Source organism: Anabrus simplex, chromosome 1 (assembly GCF_040414725.1).
Source record: "Anabrus simplex isolate iqAnaSimp1 chromosome 1, ASM4041472v1, whole genome shotgun sequence".
In the NCBI taxonomy this organism is placed as follows: Eukaryota; Metazoa; Arthropoda; class Insecta; order Orthoptera; family Tettigoniidae; genus Anabrus; species Anabrus simplex.
Window position 1 is genome coordinate 884,487,135 of NC_090265.1, and position 23,764 is coordinate 884,510,898.

The 23,764-nt window shown below is 41.7% G+C and overlaps 1 protein-coding gene across 1 annotated transcript in view; it reads left to right on the plus strand.

The window, feature by feature from the left end:
- Positions 1-15,380: 15,380 nt before the first annotated feature.
- Positions 15,381-23,764, plus strand: part of LOC136857419 (G-protein coupled receptor Mth2) — a 263,867-nt gene continuing 255,483 nt past the window's right edge. The window contains exon 1 of the mRNA XM_067136072.2: positions 15,381-16,635. Coding sequence (XP_066992173.2) covers positions 15,381-16,635 — 1,255 coding nt within the window. The remainder of the gene's footprint in view (positions 16,636-23,764) is intronic.

The window sequence follows — 23,764 nt, forward strand, 5'->3', positions numbered from 1 at the left end:
CGTTCCTGTTACAGAGAGAAGGTAGTGAATAGTGGCGCCCAACGTGGGGCCAGATTAAAGAGAGTAAAGTGATAAAAATTAACTTTGAAATCAGTGATATCTTAACTTACCAATTCAAATAAAAGTGCATAGTACGTACGTTAATTCCAGTTCAGTGAATATGTTAAAATTTTACGAAGTTCAATTCAATGACTTTGACGAAATTTTAAACTTTTGGCACAGAACTCTGATCAAGTTTATGGCACAAGTGATTATTTTTCTCTTTCTCTTGCTATGTAAAACATTTCAGGCATAATTTTATGCACAAGTGTTTGATATTTTGTGTTGGTGAAATTTTGAACTTTACCATTGGACAATAATGGTGATATTTAATTTTATGCACAAGTGTTTGATATTTTGTGTTGGTGAAATTTTGAACTTTACCATTGGACAATAATGGTGATTTTACGTATGAGGTGAATGATTGTATTTTCTGCATTTTGTGAAAATAACGACATTAATATGGAAAATATACTAGCTGCCATTGAGGCTTTAAAAATCAGTCTAAATGACAGGATTACGGAAAGTAACACTAATCTCGGGCGTAGGATTGCAGAATCTAACAATACTTTAGGAGCTCAACTTAAAGAATTTAACGCGACCCTGGAAGCCACTAAGGCTAGTATAGGTCAACTTAGGGAGGCTAATGAAGCAACTAATCGTAGTATCACTCAACTAAGGGAAGCTAATGATGCCAACATTGTAAAATTGACAGAATCTGTTGATCAAAAATTTGCAGAAGTTAATAATAATTTGGAACGTAGGCTCAATAGTGCAGGTGCCGAAATTGAAAAAATATTTAAAGAATCTAACAAAAGAATGGATTCTAAGTTTACGGAAATAAATGAAAGATTAACACGTGACTTAGAAACCATTAAGCAAGACATAAAATCACAAGTGGCGGAGGACTTAAAACTTGCTTTCCCGTCTTCTTCTCAGGAAGTCCTTAAAGAAGTAGAAAGCTTAAAGGAAGAATTTCAAGAGTCCCATGCTCAATTATCTCTTGCGCAAACTAAAATCGCGTCTATTCAAGACAAACTTCATGAATCTGTTAAAAATAATTTCATGAAGTTGGGAAACGAAATTACTCTTCTGAAAAGTCAGCAAGAGGAGGCCGATAAACGTGTCAAGACTCAGTTAGATAATGCTCACACGCAGATTACTCGTATCTGTCGCGATGTAGCAGAAGTCAAGACCGACATAGAGAAGGAGGTCAAGGAAATTGAGAATTCCGTACAGGGGAAAATTAAAACCCTAAAACTTGAACTCCAAGGAGATATAGAAGCTCTCAACAGCAAAGTATCGCAAATCGAACAGGATGTTTCATCATCTAGCCTTCACAACACTAGTGGAGAATCCATGAATGTTTCCACAGTTTTTAAAATAACTGAGGAAAAACCAGCCAAATTTTCGGGGAAGGAGGAGTATACTGCTAAGGAGTTTCTCCTCAACCTCGAAGAATTCTTTCAAGAAAATCACGTTAAGACCGACCGTCGTTTACGAATAGCATCTCGATTGTTAGAAGGCAAGGCGTTAATGTGGTTTACCGCTTTTAAATTCAGTATTAACACTTACGAAGAATTTAAGGAAGCCTTACTTAGACGATTTTGGAGTGCTGAGGCTCAGCACCTGATAAAACTTCAATTATACTCTAGAAAGTATAACACGTCCGTCAATTCCTCGCGATATTCAGATTATCTCATATCTCAGCTTAAAAAGATCCAGTTTTTCGACCCTCCTTTACCGGAGCAAGAACTTATTCAGGTCATAACGCTGCAATTTCCACCAAATGTTCAGGAAATATTGGTGGCAGCAAACGTCCAGGACTTGGAGCAGCTTGATGATGTCCTGAGGAAACTCGATACTGCGCACACTCAGAGCGCAGCAAAAGCAGGTCGAACCAAAGAAACTACAACCAACTTTACGGAAATGAAAACTCCAGTTCAAGTAAATCCAGAACCGCGAGAAGAAAGAGAAACTCGCCGAGATATTCCGTTTCGGTATAGAAGATCTAGGAATCGCCCCTACGAAGGGAGGGCTAAGTTTCAACCTGGACCTTCATGGAGGCAGGCAGCTAATCAACCCAATGATAATAGGAACTCCCAGCGGGAAGAATTAGAGAAACGTTGGAGAGAGACTACGGAATATGTAAGGAATAAGAACAGGGAAGAGGGTTTACCTGGAGCAGCTTCTTTGGAATACCAGGCAGAGATACAGAGAGGAAATGAGAGAACGGAAATGGATCCAAGAGCTACGGGTACAAAAAAAAAACTTTGTCGAAGCAATAAAGAGACTGCCTGAAAACCCGGAGGGAGGAGAAGTAGTATGTAGCGCACTCATTAACCATTGGTATTTAGAGGATGCAGATTTACTATATGAGGATTCAACACCACGACAGCCTCAGATACAACGCGGCTTACCGATCATTATCATTAAGTTAGGCAATATGATTGTCCACTCTCTAGTAGACTCGGGATCGCAAGCCTCACTAATTTCGCAGAAATTAATAGATGTGGCGCAGGAGACGACCTACATCTCCATCTTGCCGGTTGCTCAAGTTAAGGTTAAAGGCATAGTTCCTGACAAAGCTATTAAATGCAAATTCCAAGCGTTTCTTGAGTTAGAAATTGGTGGTGTTAAGTTCCAACATCTATTTTTGATCTTGACGCAAATGAAATTTGACTTAATTCTTGGATCAGACTTTCTCATTCAACATGGGGGAATCATTGATTATCCCGCTAATGTGATTAAATTTTTCCACGTCGAATCTGTAGGGCTACAGTTGGTTACTTATAATGACGTGAAGAATCCGGAATGTGAGACCCCGGTGGGCATAGTAGAAGGCAAGATGAGCGAGGCTCCGCCTGTCGAAGAAAGCGTCCACGAAGAGGGGCGACCCGAGGAAGTGGGACCCGTAGAGGACCAGATGGCGTCCATTATCGATGATGAGTTTAACGAGGACCACTACAACTTCACGCTTTACGCCAATGTAGCTGAAAGCCCAGATTACGATGATGATAAAGTAATAAAGGTAATCCAAGAGCTTTTTAAGAAGTTTCCAGATGTATTTTCTGAGAAACCTGGAGTCATTAAGGGTTTCAAGCACCACTTAGATGTTACTGACACATCACCTTATAAGAAACGGCCTTATCCGATACCCATGAAGTACTTGGAAGAAGAACGGGTTATGCGCGAAATTGCCAGATTCTGTAGATTGTATTGTGGACAACAGCATTGGAAGTGGGTTGAAGTTCTGCCCATTATGCAAAGGATCGTCAATACCACCATGCATGAGTCTATTCAGGACATCCCTTTGAGTGTACATAAAGGCCTCACCCCTGACAGACCTTGGGATCGAGTTTTGCCTGATCAACCTGACGCAGCAGTGAGCCAACAAACTCGCATTACCAAGGCACTTCGGCAATTACGACATGCTGCTCAAATCCGAGAAAAGAAGTTACGACATCACAAGTTTCGACAACCCTTACAAGTGGATGACCTAGTATTAATACGCAAGCCTGCAGTTTCACACCCTGACCAGTGAATTTACGCCAAATTTTGTCCCTTGTTCATAGGACCCTTCAGGATACTTACCGCACTAGATAATGGTGCCTACGAAGTAGGAAGGGCAGATAGCGACGTTGAGGGAATCTTCAACTCGGCCAATCTCAAGAAATACTTTACTAGGAGATGAGCGAAAAGAAAATCGCCCAGCAATTTTCTTTTTCCCGAGCAGGGGGGGAGATGAAACGGTAACACCCTACGAGCATTCACGTTTCATTCTTTTATTAAGAGAAGCTCGCTAACACCCGGCCGTAAGTATTTAAAACTTGCGCCGAGCGCACAGGCATAATGGGAACTGCGAGCAAGTTCGCGACGTTCCAGAACACCGGCCAAGGACAAGCGACGTCACGCAGAAGGTTCCTTCGTGTTCCATTGCTGCATGAACGAAATATAAGCGAGTCGCCAGCCTGGGGTAAGGCAGAATGTAAGCAGAGAGCCTGCAGTAAAGCAGAAGGAGAGTGTGCGGTATGCGACGGCAGTGTGCTGAAGGCAGAGAGTGGAGTGAGTCGGCAGTAAGCCGTGAGTCAGCGAGTGTGTGCAAGTAAGCACGTCGCGACATAATTCGTCTCTCGGTCCGGCTGTATATTTGAATTCGTTTAAAGACTGTGTTCTCGCCAGCTTGAATTCATTTAAAGACTGTGTTCTCACATAAACTGTGCCAGCTTTGAATTCGTTTAAAACTGTGTTCTTGCATTAATTGTGTCAGCTTTGAATTCGTTTAAAGACTGTGTTCTCGCCAGCTTGAATTCATTTAAAGACTGTGTTCTCACATAAACTGTGCCAGCTTTGAATTCGTTTAAAAACTGTGTTCTTGCATTAATTGTGTCAGCTTTGAATTCGTTTAAAGACTGTGTTCTCGCCAGCTTGAATTCATTTAAAGACTGTGTTCTCACATAAACTGTGCCAGCTTTGAATTCGTTTAAAAACTGTGTTCTTGCATTAATTGTGTCAGCTTTGAATTCGTTTAAAGACCGTGTTCTCGCCAGCTTGAATTCATTTAAAGACTGTGTTCTCACATAAACGGTGCCAGCTTTGAATTCGTTTAAAAACTGTGTTCTCGCATTAATTGTGTCAGCTTTATTTCATTTAAAGACTGTGTTCTTGCATTAACTGTGCCAGCTTAATTTCATTTAAAGACTGTGTTCTTGCATTAACTGTGCCAGCATTGATTTCGTTCAAAGACTGTGTGAAAGCAGCGGTAGTATTTCTAGCCAGCCTCAATTTCATTTAAAGACTGTGTCTATCCGTTGAACTGTGTTGCATTATGATCTTAAGTGCCAGTGATAATCTGAAAATCACGACGTACTGGAACTTGGACTGTCATTTATTTCAACAAATGTATTATGCTGGTGGAGTACAGTGCAGAGACTGTACTCGATTTTCTTTATGAAGTGCTTGATCACCGCACCTCGGAAGGTCCTAGATTGTTTCATTTGCGTATTATTCCAAATACGAACTGTGACTCTAACTTTATCCTTGCTGCTGTGGGAACTATTTTGGCGTGCTTCGCCATAGGGAAGTGTCACACCAGTACCCCATGATGTCAAATGTGGAAGCTCCACATTTCCCCGTTCCTGCCTCTGGTTCGAGTCATCAACACTAATACAAACACCAACGACGGAAGACAACGCCGACGCCGACCGCAAGACGACGCAGCCGCCGCGGGACAACGTCCTCTTCACGCCCTCAGGGACAATTCTACAATTCAGCTATAAAAGGTGACATAATTATTTGCCTATTTTATTGAATAAACTGAAGGATCCACTTAATCATGAATTTTTCTTTCACTACCCTTCTCTCTTACTCTCTTAGCATGGGCCGTACACGCCTTGTCGTTCCTCATGCTCTCCGATATACTGAAGTACGGGCGTTCCTGTTACAATACATTCAACAGTTGTAATAAGAAGTCAATATTTAAAATGATGTAAAGCGTATTTTGAATTCAGTTAAGTCACAAGCTAAAGGAGCAGATAACATCCCAATAGGCTTCATAAAAAACATTATTGGCGCGGTCCTACCAATTATTACCCACATTGTAAACCACTGTCTCACCACAGGGATGTTTCCAACAGCATGGAAGGATGCTCTAGTAACCCCAATATTAAAGCATACCGGTACCACAGCAAATGCGCCATCTGATTACCGGCCTATTTCGATTCTTCCCCCTCTCTCTGAAGTTCTTGAACGAGTTGTACACGAGCAGCTAGTAGAATTCTTAACCAGACATTCTCTTTTTGACCCATTGCAATCTGGCTTCAGAAAGGGACACAGTACTACGACTGCACTTCTTCGGGTAACAGATGATATAAGATTAGCAATGGACAAACGGCAGGTGACGATACTAACACTCCTTGACTTTGGTAGTGCGTTCGACACGGTAAATATAGACATACTATTATCCAAGCTACGCTCTCTGCATATCGGCCCGATAGCCCTTAATTTTTTAAGTCGTACTTTACAAATCGTCGCCAGTGCGTAGTGGTAAACAATCAAAGATCCCAGTGGGCTGTAAAATCATGTGGTGTCCCTCAAGGTTCTGTTCTAGGGCCCTAACTGTTCATCTTCCATATTAATGACATATCTTCCACACTTCAGTATTGCAACTACCACTTATATGCTGATGATATGCAGATATAAAAACACACCACTACAAACAATTTACATGAAACAGTTCAGCATATTAATTCGGATATTGAACGGCTTACCGCCTATACTAAAAACAACCACTTACTCCTAAATACTCGTAAAACACAAAGTATTATCATAGCAAACTCTAAATTATTACAAGTAATAAGTAATATCAATCCTCCTCCAATCATAATCAACGACATTGCTGTACCGCACCTTAAAAATGTAACTAATCTTGGAATCTCCATCAATGAGAATCTGACCTGGAATGAACACGTAACAAATGTATGTAGAAAGGTTCATGCAACTCTATATCCCCTCAAACGTCACACGAATTCTTTTCCTCAAAAACTTAAATTACAATTAATCCAAGCACTACTATTCCCAATTTTAGACTACTGTGATACGGTACTAGTCAATCTAAATGCTGAACAAGCTTTGAGACTTCAGCGAGCACAAAACTCATGCATACGATATGCCTTCCAACTGCGACATGACGCTCATGTTACACCATATTTCAAAACATTGGGATGGTTACGCATAAATGAACAAAGGAATTTTCACCTAATGACACTTATTTGCCAAGTGCTCTCGACGAGCATTCCTACTTACCTCTCTTCTAATTTTCGTTTCCTTTCCTCATTCCATGAAATTAGTACCGTTCGGGTTCCTTACTTGAAATTCCATTAAGCCGAACGAATTCCTACAATCATTCCTTTTTAGTTACTGCATCGAGACTCTGGAGTACACTCCCAATGGACATTCGGCACCTTACTTCCTCTCATAAATTCAAATCTGCCTGCCGAAAGTTTTTCCTGGGAACATAAAACTGAGTTGTGTGAGTCATTGTGTGTATGTTGTGTGAATGGGTCTTCTTCATTTATTATTATTATTATTATTATTATTATTATTATTATTATTATTATTATTATTATTATTATTAGTATTGTCACATTAATTGCTGTACTGATATGTAGGCCTAACTTAGTCTTAGAATTATCTGTCCGTAATTTTATTTCTTTTTAGAATTTCTATGTCTTAGTTTTATGTTTACATTTTTAAATTTTATTGTTTATAGTGGTTAAGTGTAAGAGAGGGCCGAGAGCCCTAACTTCGCCACAAATGTAAGTCAGGAATAAATAAATAAATAAATAAATAAATAAATAAATAAATAAATAAATAAATAAATAAATAAATAAAATGCTCATAGTTCTTCAGTCTTGTTGTAGGAAGATGAATGCTTATTGTAACCGAAATAAGTACATATTTGAAAGAAAATGAGTTTGAATGGAAGAGTTCCTTAAAATATTTAGCTCGACTGTTTTTAATGAATCGTCAAATGTTTTCTTTTGTTTCAGTTCTGGAACAGAGTGAAAGTTGCGCCCCGTATTTCTCCGTGAAGAGTAAAAACTGCTAACCATTCTGTTCCGAAATTGAAAGCAAAGCAAAGTCACCTCCGTACAGGTCATGAAGGCCCTTGGAGGAGTGGAAGGTAAAGGCTTCCACCATTGTTAACCTCGGCACGTGATGGGGTAGAGTGGTTAGCTCTACGCCCGGCCGCCTTTGCCCCTAGGAATTAACCTGGTACTCGTTTTTGGTGTAGGCTGAGTGAACCTCAGGGCCATATGCACCTCCGAAAGTGGAAATCTCATTTCTTAAATTTTACAACTTCCTGACGGAATTCGAACCCAAGTCCTTCCGGGCAAACCGAGCACGCCTTTACCGCCTCGGCCAGGCAGCCCCTTCCGAAATAGAAAGTACAGAAAACATTGACGATTCATTAAAAGGAAAATGTACAATTCAAATGTTTGCATCTTACTTCTATCTCAAACAAGTGCTGTTTGTTTGTTATGACATCACGGGAAAACCGCTGAACAGAATTTCTTAAAACTCTTCAATTAAGCGAAGGGATAGCCTAGGAGAATAATGGACTTATCTGAGATTGGTCAAAACAGGAAGTGTGAAATTTCTCCGTTAATGTCAGCTGTATCGAAACATTGTATAGTCGTGTGTGCATGGTAATGTATAGATTCCTCGCAGGAACACTTTTCTTAGAAACAACTGAACCTATAAAAATTATGTTTGTGGAGTGTGTCCACAGGATTTGTACCTGCATGGGAAATAAATTATGTTTTGATAATAATCAAAATTAAGTCTAATAACATAATAAATGTCCGCCTCTGTGGTGTACTGGTTAACGTGATTAGCTTGCACCCTCGGAGGCCCGGGTTCAATTCCCGGCTCTGCCACGAAATTTGAAAAGTGGTGCGAGGGATGGAACAGGGTCACTCAGCTTCGGGAGGTAAACTGAGTAAAATGGGGTTAGATTCCTACCTCAGCAACCCTCGAAGTGGTTTTTCGTGGTTTCCCACTTCTCGTCCAGGCAAATGCTGGGATGGTACCTAACTTAAGGTCACGGCCACTTCCTTCCCTCTTCCTTGTCTATCCCTTCCAATCTTCCCATTCCTCTACAAGGCTCTTGTCCAGCATAACAGGTGAGGCCGCCTGGGCGAGGTACTGGTCTTCCTCTGCAGTTGTATCCCCGACCCGATGTCGGGAGTGTGCTGCACCTTGTTGCGTGTGCGTCGCACACACTTGAAGTCATATCCAGCCCACACATTTTGAATTTACCTGAGCACAAATGCAAGTGTGAAGAGGGGACTCTATCAACCTTTCTTTAATTTCAAAACTTCATCCATAGCATGACATGCCTCAACAAGGAACCTGGAAATTAGTATTTATCAGCAACATCATACAATAAGAATGAACAAGCTACAGAACCTCAGTCGATTACGCTCCCCGCAGAATTGCGGCCCAACAAAGCACCTTGATTGTGTATTCACAACGGTTGGTCTCAGTGCCGACATGCTGCAAAGACGTTTCAACTCGACACCGAAACCTCAGTGATCCTCTATTCTATAGGAACTGTATTTTCAACCTCTGTTATACAATTTTTGGAGTGTATGGCATTCAAGGGACTCCAGCAAGCCAAGCCCTTTATTGCACCATATGTATATATGTATATTGTTTGACATAATGTTGGCAACAGCACAGATTTTTGAATGAAACTTCAATGAGTCTAAGCCCCATATTGTACCATATGTATATATCTTAAGTAATATTATATTAGAATAAGGCATCCTTGTTAAATTAGTTTTAGTAATGTTTTACGTACTATCGCTATTAAGCAGGTTCACCAACAGCTGATGATGACCTTTTTACAGGTCGAAACCGGCAGTTTCAATGTAGATAACTTCAAACATTTTGTAATAAAGTATTGATTAGGTGGAAATCTCATTCTTCATACTTGCAAAGAATTGGAAATTTATCGAACATTTCTCTTGATACTTTATTCCATTCCATTTGTGCCAATTTGTTCTCTTAAATTCCAACTTTACCTTCATATTATAAACTTTACTGCTTTTAAAAGATCCGCTCAAAATTATTCGTCTACTAATGTCATTCCACACCAGCTCTCCACTGTCTGATCGAAACATAGCACATCTCGTCGTGCATCTCGTCTCCTTACTCCCAGGTCTTCCCAGCCCATAGTTCGCAACATTTTAGTGGCACTACTTCTTTGTCGGAAATCACCCAGAACAAATCGAGCTATTTTCCTTTGGATTGCTTCCAGTTCTCTTGATATGGGTCTCATACAGAGGAATCACAAGCTACTCTAATTGGGTTCTTATCCCAGACTTCTACGCCCCCTTCTTTACATCTTTATTGCAACCCATAAATACTCCCATAACCATATGGAAACCTTTCTTAACTACCTTGTTTATATGATTACCCCCAATGAAGGCCATTCCTTATACCATATTAACACCAGGTACTTTCAGTATTCCCCATGAGGTACTATCACCCCATCAACACAGTAATTAAAACTGAGCTGGCTTTTCCTCTAGGTGAAATAATTTCTCTTCTCATCCCATTTACCATCATACCATTAACCATTTCAACATTGCCTAGGTCCCCCTGCACTCGCTCACAATCCTGCAACTCATTTACTATTCTGGTGAAATTAGGCCGGAGGAAGTGGAAAGGATGGCAAATACACTCCAATTTCATAAAGCAGCAAGAATAGATTAAATTAGACATGAAATGGTGGAATACAGTGGGGAGGCAGGGAAAAAACAGCTTCATAGAATATTAGCAGTTAGTGTTAATAAGGTAACACCTGATTGGACAAGATCAGTAACTGGACCTATCTATAAGCGAGGGGACAGGAGGGATTGCAACAACTATTGAGGAATCTCATTGATCCTTTGTTTACCAGGATTTTGGAAGGGTGCGACCAGTGGTTGAGAGGAAGTTGGGTGAAAACCAGTCTGACTTCAAATCACAGAGGGGCTACAGAATCAGATTTACAGTATGTGCCAGGTAGATCTAGAGAAGACATACGACAGAGCACCAAGGGAAGAGATGTACGCCGTTTTGGGGTACTATGCGATTAATGGCAGATTATTAAAATGATTCACAGGCATTTACGTCGACAATTCGGCTGCAGTTATAATTGATAGTAGAATTAGTTCTTGGTTCAAGGTACCTACAGGGGTTGTTGCTTACAGTTTACATGCATCATCTCACGAAAGGCATAAAGTGTCTGGGAGGGATTCACTTAGGTGGAAATGTAGTAAGCGGTCTGGCCTATGCTAACGACTTGGTCTTAATGACAGATTTTGCCTAAATCCTGCAGTCTAATATCTTGGAACTTCAAAATAAGTGCAAATAGAACGGTATGAAAATTACCCTTTCCAAGACTAAAGTGATGTCAGAAGGTAAGAAATCCAAGAGAATTGAATGTCAGATTGGGGATACTAAGCAAGAATACGTAGATGATTTCAAGTATTAAGGATGTGTATTCTCCCAGGATGGTAGTACAGTAAGTGAGATTGAATCAAGGTGCAGCAGAGCTAATGCAGTGAGCTCGGAGTTGCGATCAACAGTATTCTGCAAGAAGGAAGTGAGCTCCCAGACGAAACTATCTTTTCATCGGTCTGCTTTCAGACCAGCTTTGCTTTACAGGAGTGAAAGATGGGTGGACTCAGGATATCTTATTCATAAGTTAGAAGTAACAGACATGAAAGTACCCAGATTGATTGCTGGTACAAACAGGTGGGAAAAGTGGCAGGAGCGTACTTGGAATGAATATATAAAGGCTAAGTTAAATTACCTAGGAGCATAATAGACTCTGTTATGGAGGGTAAGAGAAGTAGAGGGAGATTACCACGACTCTGGACTCTGCTATGGAGGTAAGAGAAGTATAGGGAGATGAAGACGACGATGGCAGGACTCAGTTTGTAAAGTTTTAATGATAATAGGTGCCGGTATAGAAAAAGACGAGGCCATAATACTAGTTACAAAGAGAGGATTGTGGCGGCTGTTGATAAATTCATATAGGCTGGCAGAGTGCACGTTGAAAGGCATAATAATCTTTGCTACTTGTTTAACGGCGCACTAACACATCGAAGGTTTTCAGACTGGGAAGACAGCGACGCTGGGCTAAGTAAGTTACTTTCGTAGCATGTTACTGGTGAGAAAATAGGAATCCACAGAAAACCATCTTCAGCTTTGCTAACGGTGGATTGAAACCTACTATCTCCCGAATGCAAGTCTGAAGAGAGAGAACATGGAAAACTCGCTTGGACTTAAAAATCGAACATAGTTGGTTCACAGTAGACCAACGAAACCGAGCAAGTCGCTGCGCCGTTTGAGTCACTTAGCCTTCAGCTTGCATTCGGCAGATAGTGGGTTCGAACCCCACTGTCGACAGCCCTGAAGATGGTTTTCCGTGGATTCCCATTTTTACACCATGCAAATGTTGGGACTGTACCTTAATCAAGGCTACGTACGCTTCCTTCGTACCCCTAGCCCTTTCCTCACCCGTCGTCACCACGAGACCTACCTGTGTCGGTGCGACTTAAAACAAATCGGAAAAAAGGAAAAAGAAAAATGACCAACGGAATTTACATATGAAAGATAAAATGAGGGACAAGGAAATGGAAGCAATGTTGATTCACCTGGAGGCCCTATGGACCAGGGTTGCGAGGATTGCACGGACAGTCTGCGATTTTGCAGAGTAAGAACAACGTCTAGGCCAATGAGACAGACGTCCGCAATATTTTATTGCAGTTATTTAGAAGTTTTGAAAGTCAACTTCGGGTGATTAAAACTGTAAACTGTTCAAAATTGAAGGGCATAATTTCTCCGTCTTGGGTATAATGCGAGTATAGAGGGGCTGTTCTGTCTGCCCAGTGGAGAGAAGAAAGGAGCAGGCCAACAGTAGCATCTGAAAGTAGCCTACAACATGAAACCCGTGAGTTGTAGTGAATTTCTTAGGCTCATTCCAAATCAGACCCAGTCCATTCCTTCTGTTCTTGGCTCTGAGAAGTACGAGTGGTACACAAATGCTTCGTCTTAGTGCACTGTTGTTGTTTGAGTCATCAGTCCATAGACTGATTTGATGCAGCGCTCCATGCCACCCTATCCTGTGCTAATATTTTCATTTCTACGTAAGCACTATCTGCTCGAAACTGCTTATCAAATCCATACCTTCGTCTACGCCTATCGTTCTTACACTTCCCTCAAAAACGAACTACACAAGTCCTGCCCTATCATTCTGTCTCTTATTCTTGTCAAATTTAGCCATATCGATCTACTCTCACCAATTCGATTCAATATCTCTTCATTCGTGATTTGATCTATCCATCTCACCTTCAGCATTCTTCTGTAACACCACATTTCAAAACTTCTATTCTCTTTCCTTCTGACCGGGCAAGTTAGTCGTGTAGATGGAGGCGCGCAGCTGTGAGCTTGCATCCGGGAGATAGTGGGTTCGAACCCCACTGTCGCCAGACCTGAAGAGGGTTTTCCGTGGTTTCCCATTTTCACACCAGACAAATGCTGGGGCTGTACCTTAATTAAGGCCACGGCCACTTCTTTCCCACTCCTAGGCCGTTCCTATCCCATCGTCGCCATAAGACCTATCTGTGTCGGTGCGACGTAAAGCAACTATCTTTCCTTTTGAGCTAGTTGTCGTCCACGTTTCACGTCCATGCAGTGCCATGCTCTAGACAAAAGGCTTTTAAAACATCTTTCTAATTCCTATATCCATATTCGAAGTGAGCAAATTTATTTTCTTAAGACCGGCCTTCCTTGCTTTTGCTAGTCTATATTTTATGTCCTCCTTATTTCTGCAATCGTGAGTTATTTTACCACCCAAATAACGATATTTATCTACTTCCTTTGATACCGTATTTACGGGAATAATCCCCGCCACCGAATAATCCCCGCACCCTAACTTTAGGAAGGCTGATTTTGAAAAAAAAAATACCAACATTGACTCAAATAAAACCCGCACCCCAATTTCGTGCCTCAATTTTTTTAAAAAATATGTGGTTATTATTCGCGTAAATACGGTACTTCATTTCCTTATATTTTCATCTCGTACTCCTTACCCCAGAGCCTCCATGGCTCAGGCGGCAGCGCGCTGGCCTCTCACCGCTGGATACCGTGGTTCAAATCCCGGTCATTCCATGTGAGACTTTGGATGGACGAGGCGGGGCAGGTTTTTCTCCGGGTACTCCGGTTTTTCCTGTCATCTTTCATTCTAGCAACACTCTCCATTAACATTTCATTTCATCTGTCAGTCATTTATCATTGCCCCGGAGGAGTGCGTCAGGCTGCGGCAGTCGGCATATTTCCTATCCTCGCCGCTAGATGGGAGCTTCATTCATTTCATTCCTGACCCGGTCGAATGACTGGAAACAGGCTGCGGATTTTCGATTTTCACTTCTTCCCCCAGATCGTTTGTAGACTCAGATAAAATATCATCAGAAAACCTCAGAGTTTTGATTTCCTCTCCTTGGATTGTGATTCCCTTTCCAAATTCCTCTTTGATTTCCTTTACCGCCTGTGTATTCTGGTAGTAATACATATTCTCGTTATGAAGTCGATACAAACATGCTAATATTATTTTCCTTCGATAAATCCTTCGCTATATCGGCTGCACTAATAGGTAAAATTGGTTTTACGTCTTACAAACTACCTTTTACGGTTTACGGAGACTCCGAGGTGCCGGAATTGTTTTCCGCAGGAGATCCTTAACGTGCCAGTAAATCCACCGAAACGAGGGTGAGGCACCTTCAAATACCACCGGACTGAACCGGGATCGAACCCACCAACCCGAGCTCAGAAGACCAGCACTCTACCACCTGAACTACTCATCCCGGCAGGTAAATTAAGTCCTGGTTTGAGACACTTAACCCTCTAGTACCCGAACATAGTCATCATGAATTTAAACATTTGGTGTTGTTTCTTTGTTAAACTGTTCACCCTTCAGGGTTGGTTTTTCCCTGGGAATCAGCGAGGGATCCTACAACTACCGTCCCAAGGTCAGTATCCTGGAGCGTGAGACTTTGGATCTGGGGATACAACTGGAAAGGAGGACCAGTACCTCACACAGACGGACTCGGGGCTGAACAGGGGCCTTGTGGTGGGATAGGAAGAATGGAAGGGATAGACAAGGAAGAGAGAAGGAAGCGGCCGTGGACTTATGTTAGGTACCATCCCGACATTTGCCAGCAGCAGAAGTGGGAAACCACGGTAAACCACTTCGAGGTTGGCTGAGGTGGGAATAGAACACTCCTCTACTCCTTTGCCCTCCCGAGAATGAGTGGACACCGTTCCAGTCCTCGTACCACTTTTCAAATTTCGTGGCATACCCCGGAATCGAACTCGGGCCTCCAGGGGTGGCAGCTAATTGCTCTAAACACTACACTTTTACTCTTTCATAATTGCTAATAATATACTCACTTTTTTAATATTCGAAATATTTCGGAAATGTTGGGATGTTACATGTATATAACACTCGGAATTAAAGGGTTAAATTGTGACAATGTCCAGGTTTAGGAATTCCGCTTTATGGAGACCCTACTATCGATACAACTTCGCGCTTACGAGTACCATGTCCCCTAGAGATGATTCAGGTCGCTATTCTGAACGTGAAACCAAAAAGGAGATAGAGTGCATTAACCTTGACAGAGGTACCGTACCCTGAGCGAGCGCCATGCAGTAAACTGGTCGACGGGCCGACCGCGCCGCAAGTGGCTGGCTCAGTTGCTTCGCGCCTCCCATCGTGCTCAGTCATGTTCTCCGTTCTCTTCCTGCTTGTGTACTCGACCACACTTGGCGCCGCCTTTAAGTGTTGTGAGCCGGACCTCGTGCTCATGAAGGACGCGAATGACAATTTCCACTGCACTGCGCCTCCCTCACCCTACGTGGGGAAAGTTAAATTATTTAAAAACGTTGATCATGGCTTGCCCGTGGGGTGTCCGGTCACCGACTTGGTCCCCGTAAACATCTACGAGCTCCATGTGATGACCACGGCTCATTGTGTCGACAAGTTTGTGTGGTTCGAAGATGACAATGTGACAGTGAGTAGTGAAGTTCTTGGATTAGCGTGTGCAAACTACACAAGTCTTCTTGCGTATGGCAACAGCAGCATATCATCAGCAACTACGGTGAGAAAGTGTTGTCAGAATGATTTTATCTATGATAGCTCAAAGCGGACTTGTGTCAACATGTCTCATGATGATGACTTTTTTGACCAACTTTTGGCTCAAGTTGGTGTTCTTAATATCGACTATTCCGGTCTTGAATGTCGACTTGATGTTATAGTAGACATTCTGGGGCACAAAGATAGAATGATATTATTGGCAAATGGTAATCTCTGGACAGGGAAGGAAGTGTTAGCTAACGGGACCTTCTGTGTTGACAGTGATGTCATTTTAGGGAATGTAGTGAGATACTGTACAAAGCGAGAAAATTACTGCAGGGACCATATGTGTGTGACGAAATGCTGTCCTACTGGACAATCAAAGGTGTCTAGGAGTTGCAAACCTACTTCTCAAAGTTTCTCTCCCGTTTTCCCTAGAAATATGAGAGAGGCTGAAAGCGTCTTACGGTTTGGTGTAATCCAGGAGATGCCTTGCAAAGGGATGTTCCCACTGATGCCTAAAACGGATGAAAGAGAAAATGCATTCCTTCAGGACAATGGAGAAATATATGTGCCATTGTATGATCGTAATTTCGATGTTACCCAATACTGTATGGAACACGTAGACTATGAAGCTGGTAACATGTATGGTATGTACACGTTCCTCTGCTTCACTATGGATTTCACGGAGGTGGACAAGTTGCCGTACTCTCTAGTGGCTATTGGGCTCATCACATCTTGTGTCTTCCTGTTGCTCACACTGCTCATCTACAGCTTCTTACCATCGTTACAGAACCTGCATGGGAAGACTTTAATGTGTCACGTTGCTAGTATGTTGACTGCGTTCGTCTTCCTCACAATCTTACAGTTGGGTGAACTGGACTTTATCATCTGCAAGGTTATCGGTAAGTCAATCTTCAAACATAACCTGTAGGTTACTGTATGAGCGATCCCTTTATAGTCCTAGCATTTGTTGTTCCATACATTTATTCTTTCTTTCTTTCTTTCTTTCTTTCTTTCTTTCTTAATCGATTTACACTACAGAGTTGGTTTTTCCCTAGGACTCAGCAAGGTATCCCACCTCTACCGTCTCAAGGGTAGTGTCCTGGAGCGTGAGACTTGGGTCGGAGGATACGACTGTGAAGGAGGACCAGGCGGCCTCACCTGCTATGCTGAACAAGGGTCTTGTGGGGCGGGGGGCAGATTGGAAGGGATAGACAAGGAATAGAGAAGGAACTGGCCGTGACCTTAAGTTAGGTACCATCCCGGCATTTGTCTCGAGGAGATGTGTGAAACCATGGAAAACCACTTCGAAGATGGCTGAGGTGGGAATCGAACCCCGCTCTACTCAGTTGACCTCCTGAGGTTGACTTGACCCCATTCGAGCCCTCGTACCACTTTTAAAATTTCGTCGCAGAGTCGGACCTCCTGGGGTGGCAGCTAATCACACTAATCACTACACCACAGAGGTGGGCTCCGTACTTTTATGACTGTACTAACAAACGACCTGTCCCGGGAATTCTTGAAGCTTTGGTGATAGCCCTTATCCTTGTAGACGATATTAGTTGTTTCCCTGCAGATGTATGCACGTAGCTCAGTGCGACGTTGGCTCCTGTCCTTTATTTCAGAGGGTCTCGTGTACGATTCCCGTCTGGGGCGAATATTTTAACCTTAATTGGTTAATTCGTCTGGTTCGTGAGCTGGGCGTATGTGCCGTCTTCATAATTAGAAATAATCTTAGGTAATGCCCCATCCTCACAGACGTGCAGATTGTCTATAGGCCGTGTACTGGGAAAAGATCTGCATCATGCCTCTCCAGAGGCCATAAGCCATTATTATTATTATTATTATTATTATTATTATTATTATTATTATTATTATTATTATTAGTAGTAGTAGTAGTAGTAGTAGTAGTAGTAGTAATGCGACGTTTAATCAAGGCCCTTCCGTCTGCCTGCCTGTTAGCTCACTCCTTTCTCAGCATTCGATATTATATTTATTTTTTCGCTCCAATTGTGGAGAAAGTGAGGGAAGCGCGTCTCCGCACGTACGGGCACGTTATGAGAGGGCAGGGCGGCTCAGTTGCTAAAACAGCTCTCCAAGTTGATCCAGGAGGAACACGACCACGTGGAAGGCCTATGAAGCGGTGAACTGTCAATATCAAGACCGACATGCACGATGTTCGTTTAAAAGCTGAAGATGTCAGCAATAGGACGAAATGGAGGAGATGTAGCAAAGCACCGGACCCCATCCTTTGGGATAAACTATGGGAAAGAGAGATTTTTTTAATTTGATTTATTCCTCAATAGGCATTTCTGCCCACTTACAGAACATTTCCAGTTCTTATTTCTAATTTAACACGTTCCTATGCTTTCACTAAAATGATAATTCCTAAAATATACATGTAAATTACATACTGTACATGCTATTTTCGTCTCAGTTAGATTGTTGAGGTCCGCCTCTGTGGTGCAGCTGCCACCACCGGAGGCCAGGGTGTGAATCCCGACTCTGCCACGTAATTTGAAAAGGGCTGGAAGGGGCTCCACTCAGCGTCGGGGAATTTGATTCCCACCTCAGCCATCCTCGAAGTGGTTTTCCGCTGTTTCCCACTTTTCCTCTAGGCAAATGCCGGGATGGTGCCTAATCTAAGGCCACGGCCGCTTCCATCTCTCTTTGTTGTCAATCCCTTCCAATCTTTCCATCCCCCACAAGGCCGCTGTTCAGCATAGCAGGTGAGGGCGCCTGAGTAAAGTACTGGTCCTCATCCCCAGTTGGATCCCCGTCTTACTTGTCACGCTCAAGGACACTGTCATTGATGCAGTAGAGTTGGGATCCCTCGTTGAGTCTGAGGGAAATTCAACCCTATAAGGTAAACGGATTAGGAAAGAAAGAAAGAAAGAAAGAAAGAAAGAAAGAAGATTTTTGAGGTGAATTTGTCTCAACAAGGTTTATGTATATAGTCTCAAAGTATGGTGTTTAATTTTAATGTCGACTTCTTACTGTGTTGCCAACGGCCGTAGCCGTGTTGGAACACCGAATCCCGTGGGATCTCCGAAGTTAAGCAACATTGGGCGTGGTCAAGATTTGGATGTGTTGCCACGCGGGGTAAGGAAATGAAGGAGCGGAAAGGAACTGGCCACCCTACCGTACGTAAACTCCGGCTCAGGCACACCTCTGCGGAGGTTCGGAGCTGCCTTCGGGCAGAATACACCCTTACCTTACTTTACCTTACTGTGAACTCTGGACCTTGGTTAATTCGAACCGACCGAGCTCGATAGCTGCAGCCGCTTAAGTGCGGCCAGTATCCAGTATTCGGGAGATAGTAGGTTCGAACCCCACTGTCGACAGTCCTGAAGATAGTTTTCTGTGGTTTCCCATTTTCACACCAGGCAAATGCTGGAGCTGTACCTTAATTAAGGCCACGGCCGCTTCCTTCCCACTCCTAGCCCTTTCCTATCCCATCGTCGCCGTAAGACCTATCTGTGTCAGTGTGACGTAAAACAACTAGCAAAAAAAAAATTCGAACCGAGCTCGATAGCTGCAGTCGCTTAAGTGTGGCCAGTATCCATTAATCGGGAGATAGTGGGTTCGAACCCCATTGTCGGCAGCCCTGAAGATGGTTTTCCGTGGTTTCCCATCTTCACACCAGGCAAATGCTGGGGCTGTACCTTAATTAAGGCCACGGCCGCTTCCTTCCCATTCCTGGGCCTTCCCTATCCCATCGTCACCATAAGACCTATCTGTGTCGGTGCGACGTAAAGCAAATAGCAATAATAATAATTAAGGTATTGCCCCAGCATTTGCATGGTATGGTTAATTCGAACTTGAAATATCCAGGAAAAGTATTCGGATTAACCACGAAATCTAATTTAAAAATACCATACACTGTGCTTACCTGAGTTTGATTTTGGAACTCGAAATGTTTCCCACTATTTCAGCGGTTTCTTGAGTTATAGTGGCAGCAGAATACGGGGAAACAATAACAGACCGTGAAACTGTGCGTGGAATTTTATCATTAAACACACTTCAAAAATAAATTTTAAAAATACACATCAGTCATGACATTGCAAACATTATTGATCCTTCACAACTTGTTTAAAATTGCCAGTAACTGCAACAGTGATAGATAATTTACCAGGTGTCTTCCTGCTCCACCTTCCAAGTCTTCAGTAGCGAGTGGAATGTGTCGTTTCTTCTGCTGACAGCTAAAAATCAGGGAGTTCTGGGTTTAGCCCTAATGAGGGGATTTTTCCGGCTACCGACGTCACCACCTAGAAGTCTATTCAAGGAACATACCATCAGATAGCCAACAAAGATCTTGAACTACTTCCGATGCCAGCAACAGCACGATTCTACACTATTTTTCTCTTCAGCATAAGCAAAATTCCATCATTCTCGAATATTTTTTAAAAATATGAGAGCTCCACTATGGTAATTTTTATTTCGAATTAAACAATATTCTAATCGAATTAGACAAAATGGTACAGATTTCTGCACATGGTTATGAGGGTGTTTAGGAGTTGTAGTAAGGATGTAAAGGAGAGGGCATAAAAGTCTCTGGTAAGACCCCAACTAGAGTGTGGTTCCAGTGAATGGGAACCTCACCAGGATTACTTGATTCAAGAACTGGAAAAAATCCACAGAACAGCAGTTCGATTTGTTCCGGGTTATTCCGTCTAAAGAGTAGCGTTACAAAAATGTTGCAAAGTTTGGGCTGGGAAGACTTGGGAGGAAGAAGACGAGCTGCTCGACTAAGTGGTATGTTCCGAGCTGTTAGTGGAGAGATGGCGTGGAATGACTTTAATAAACGAACGAATTTGAGTGGTGTATTTAAAAGTAGGCAAGATCACAATATGAAGATAAAGTTGGAATTCAAAAGGACAAATTGGGGCAAGTATTCGTTTATAAGAAGGGGAGGTAGGGATTGGAATAACTTACCAAGGAAGATGTTCAACCAATTTCCAATTTATTTTAAATCATTCAAGAATAGGCTGGGTAAACAACTGATGGGGAATCTGCCACCTGGGCGACAGCCCTAAATGCAGATCATTGATAAACGATTGGGCGATTGATTCTATTGGAGGTAAATGAAATCCACATCAAAATCCGTTCGGTGATTCTCGAGACTAGCCTGCACCAACACAGATACCTTTATTTTGTAGTAAGTGCACATAAGTGAGTATTTATTAGTATGTAAGTTTCGGTGGGGATGTGACTAGCTCAGTAGCTTACCTGCTGTGTTACCACCCGGAAGGCTGAGGTTCAAATCGTTGTCGATCCTGGGTTGAGATTTTCACCTCAAGAATCAAGTGCCATCAGGAAGGACATCAGGCCAAATAAAAAATGAGCCTGGTTGGCTCCAGTGACCCCAAAAATACCTGGGATAAATGGAAGGAAATGTTTATATACGTTATGGCACGAGTGATCTATTAAATATCTTTGAGGCTTCTTACCTTTATGAACGGGAAATTCGTGGAAAGGCATGTTCCGGAATGACACAGGAAAAGTGAATTTAAACTAATTGAGAAGCTTTCTTGCAAATAACAATTGTAAATTTTGCACAATTTTGTTTTCGTGTTAAAATATCTTGTTAGTATGACGTGTTCATGCTTCAGTATAAAAACGTCCAGAAACAAAGTCACGCTCAATTTACACCTGGAAACGCGTGAACATGTCATTCTAACAAGAATTTTTAGCACAAAAACAATAAGTGTTAAAATGACTTAAATGGTGTTTGCAAGAAAGCTCCTGAATTGTTGTGCTTCCCGTTGACATGTTAGTTCTTCTACATTTACAGCATGTATTGTTACACACACTTTAACGGAATCCTACAATTACGACATACATTTCAATGGATTGAATGAATGCCCACATGAATTGGTGGATGAATGATTTCATGATTGTGTTCGTGAATGAATGAATGAATGAATAAACACCCTACCCAGCCAGTCACGGATATAGTCACCAACTGGGAAGAGAGCATTCATTAATGAATTATTATTGGATGAATGAGTGAATAATGAATGAATGAATGAATGAATGAATGAATGAATGAATGAATGAATGAATGAATGAATGAATGAAGCAATGAGTAGATGAATGAATGGACTAGATTTTTGAATGAAAAGGTCTCTCCTCCAGACACAGATAACCACCAACTTGGGAGAGAGTTTCGTGAGTGAATGAATGCATGCATGAATGAATGAATGAATTTATATTTGCAACAATAATGCCATTTAGTGTATACGAGACAATCTAGTCGTCAATATTAACAAATATATCCATGCCAATGTTGATGGACTTAGTAAAAACAAACCGTGAATATCAGTTTGTATCATTTTAAAGACTGGAAAATCGGAATTTCTACATCTTTTTTAACAACATGTTTTACGTCGCACCGACACAGATAGGTCTTATGGCGAAGTTGGGATAGGAAAGGGCTAGAAGTGGGAAGGAAGTGACCCTGGACTTATATAAGGTACAGCCCCAGCATTGCCTGGTGTGAAAATGGAAAGCCTGGGCTGCCGGCAGTGGGGTTCGAATGTAAGCGACCCTAACCGCACGGCCAACTCGAAATGTTTATTATGTACATGTTTTAAATACAGATGATATTTTCTGAGATATTGTGAAGTAAATGAATGTATTAATCGCGATTATCTCCGTTATAATTCCTCCTACAATAAAAACGTTTGAAACTTAAAGTCTGAATATGTGTATTTCACATCTTTTATTCGACCACTGTTTTAGCTTTTAGGGGCTAAATACAGAAAGGGTATTATGCTATACAATAAATACACACAAGTCAATCATTGAGTAAGGAAACCCGAAGGTCTAACCACCAGCGACTGGAGAAATACCATAAAACTGACAGCAAAAGGAGTTCTAGTTCGTGCATTACCCGGAAGGTTCCAAGACAATAACCAGTAACCACTGTCGGCGTTGCCACAGTGAGACTGAAACACTTGGTCACGTCTTGGGTTCTTATCCAATTAATAACACAGTACGAAATTCGCGACATCGTCGTATAAGATCTATGATTGCTGACGCGCTAAGAGGAAAGCAATACACAGTCTACGTGGAGGTATATGGATTGTCTCGGAATGGCTCAAGCCGTCGGATTGACCTGATAACTATACCACTGGGCTCAAGTAATGGGTTCATAATAAACCCCACAATTAGATCTGAGGTATCATATCCTCAACCGCATGATGCACACAAGAAGAAATGTGATATATATGAATCTACAACATTCCATATTACGCTGAGGAATATCGTCTGGACTCCATAGACGTATTAGGATTGCTGATAGGAGCAAGAGGCACCATTATTCAAATATTTAACAATTTTTCTAATAAATTTTATTTAGATAACCAATTTATTAAAGACACTTGGTTAGCAGCCTTGAAAGGCTCGTTAACAATAGTAAAAGATATTTATACTCTTAGCTATGCCTTTGTCCTATAAGGAGTTCCTCATGCGTTTCAAAATTATTGATTAATACGATTTTTACTCAGTAATATGTATAATATGGCATACTAATCATTTACAGACACTATTTTTATATGACCGTTGTTGTTATTAATCCATTTTTTTATGTAAACTTTGTCTTCTTGGCAACCTTCAAATGGGGAAAGCAGAAATAAAGAACTCGAATCCATTTAAACAGACAGTAGTTTTGTATGTTGCATACTGTTTGCTTCTTAGTTTCTATTTGAATTGCATGTGAATTTTTTTTAATATTCCATGCTAATACGATTTATTATATAGTATTATTTTATAACCTGTTACACACTGATGGTAAGTTGTGTATTGAAAAACGAAGTATACTCTGTTTTAGGGGCAACGTGACAATTACGGAAGTTATAACGACATCGTACATAAATCCTCATTATAGACCGTTATGCCTTTCAGCGTTCAGTCTGCAGGCCTCTGTGAATTTACTAGTCGCCGCCACAATCCTCTATTTGCAATTAGTGCTGTGGCCTCATTTAGTTCTATACCTCTTATCTTTAAATCGTTAGGAACTGAGTCTAA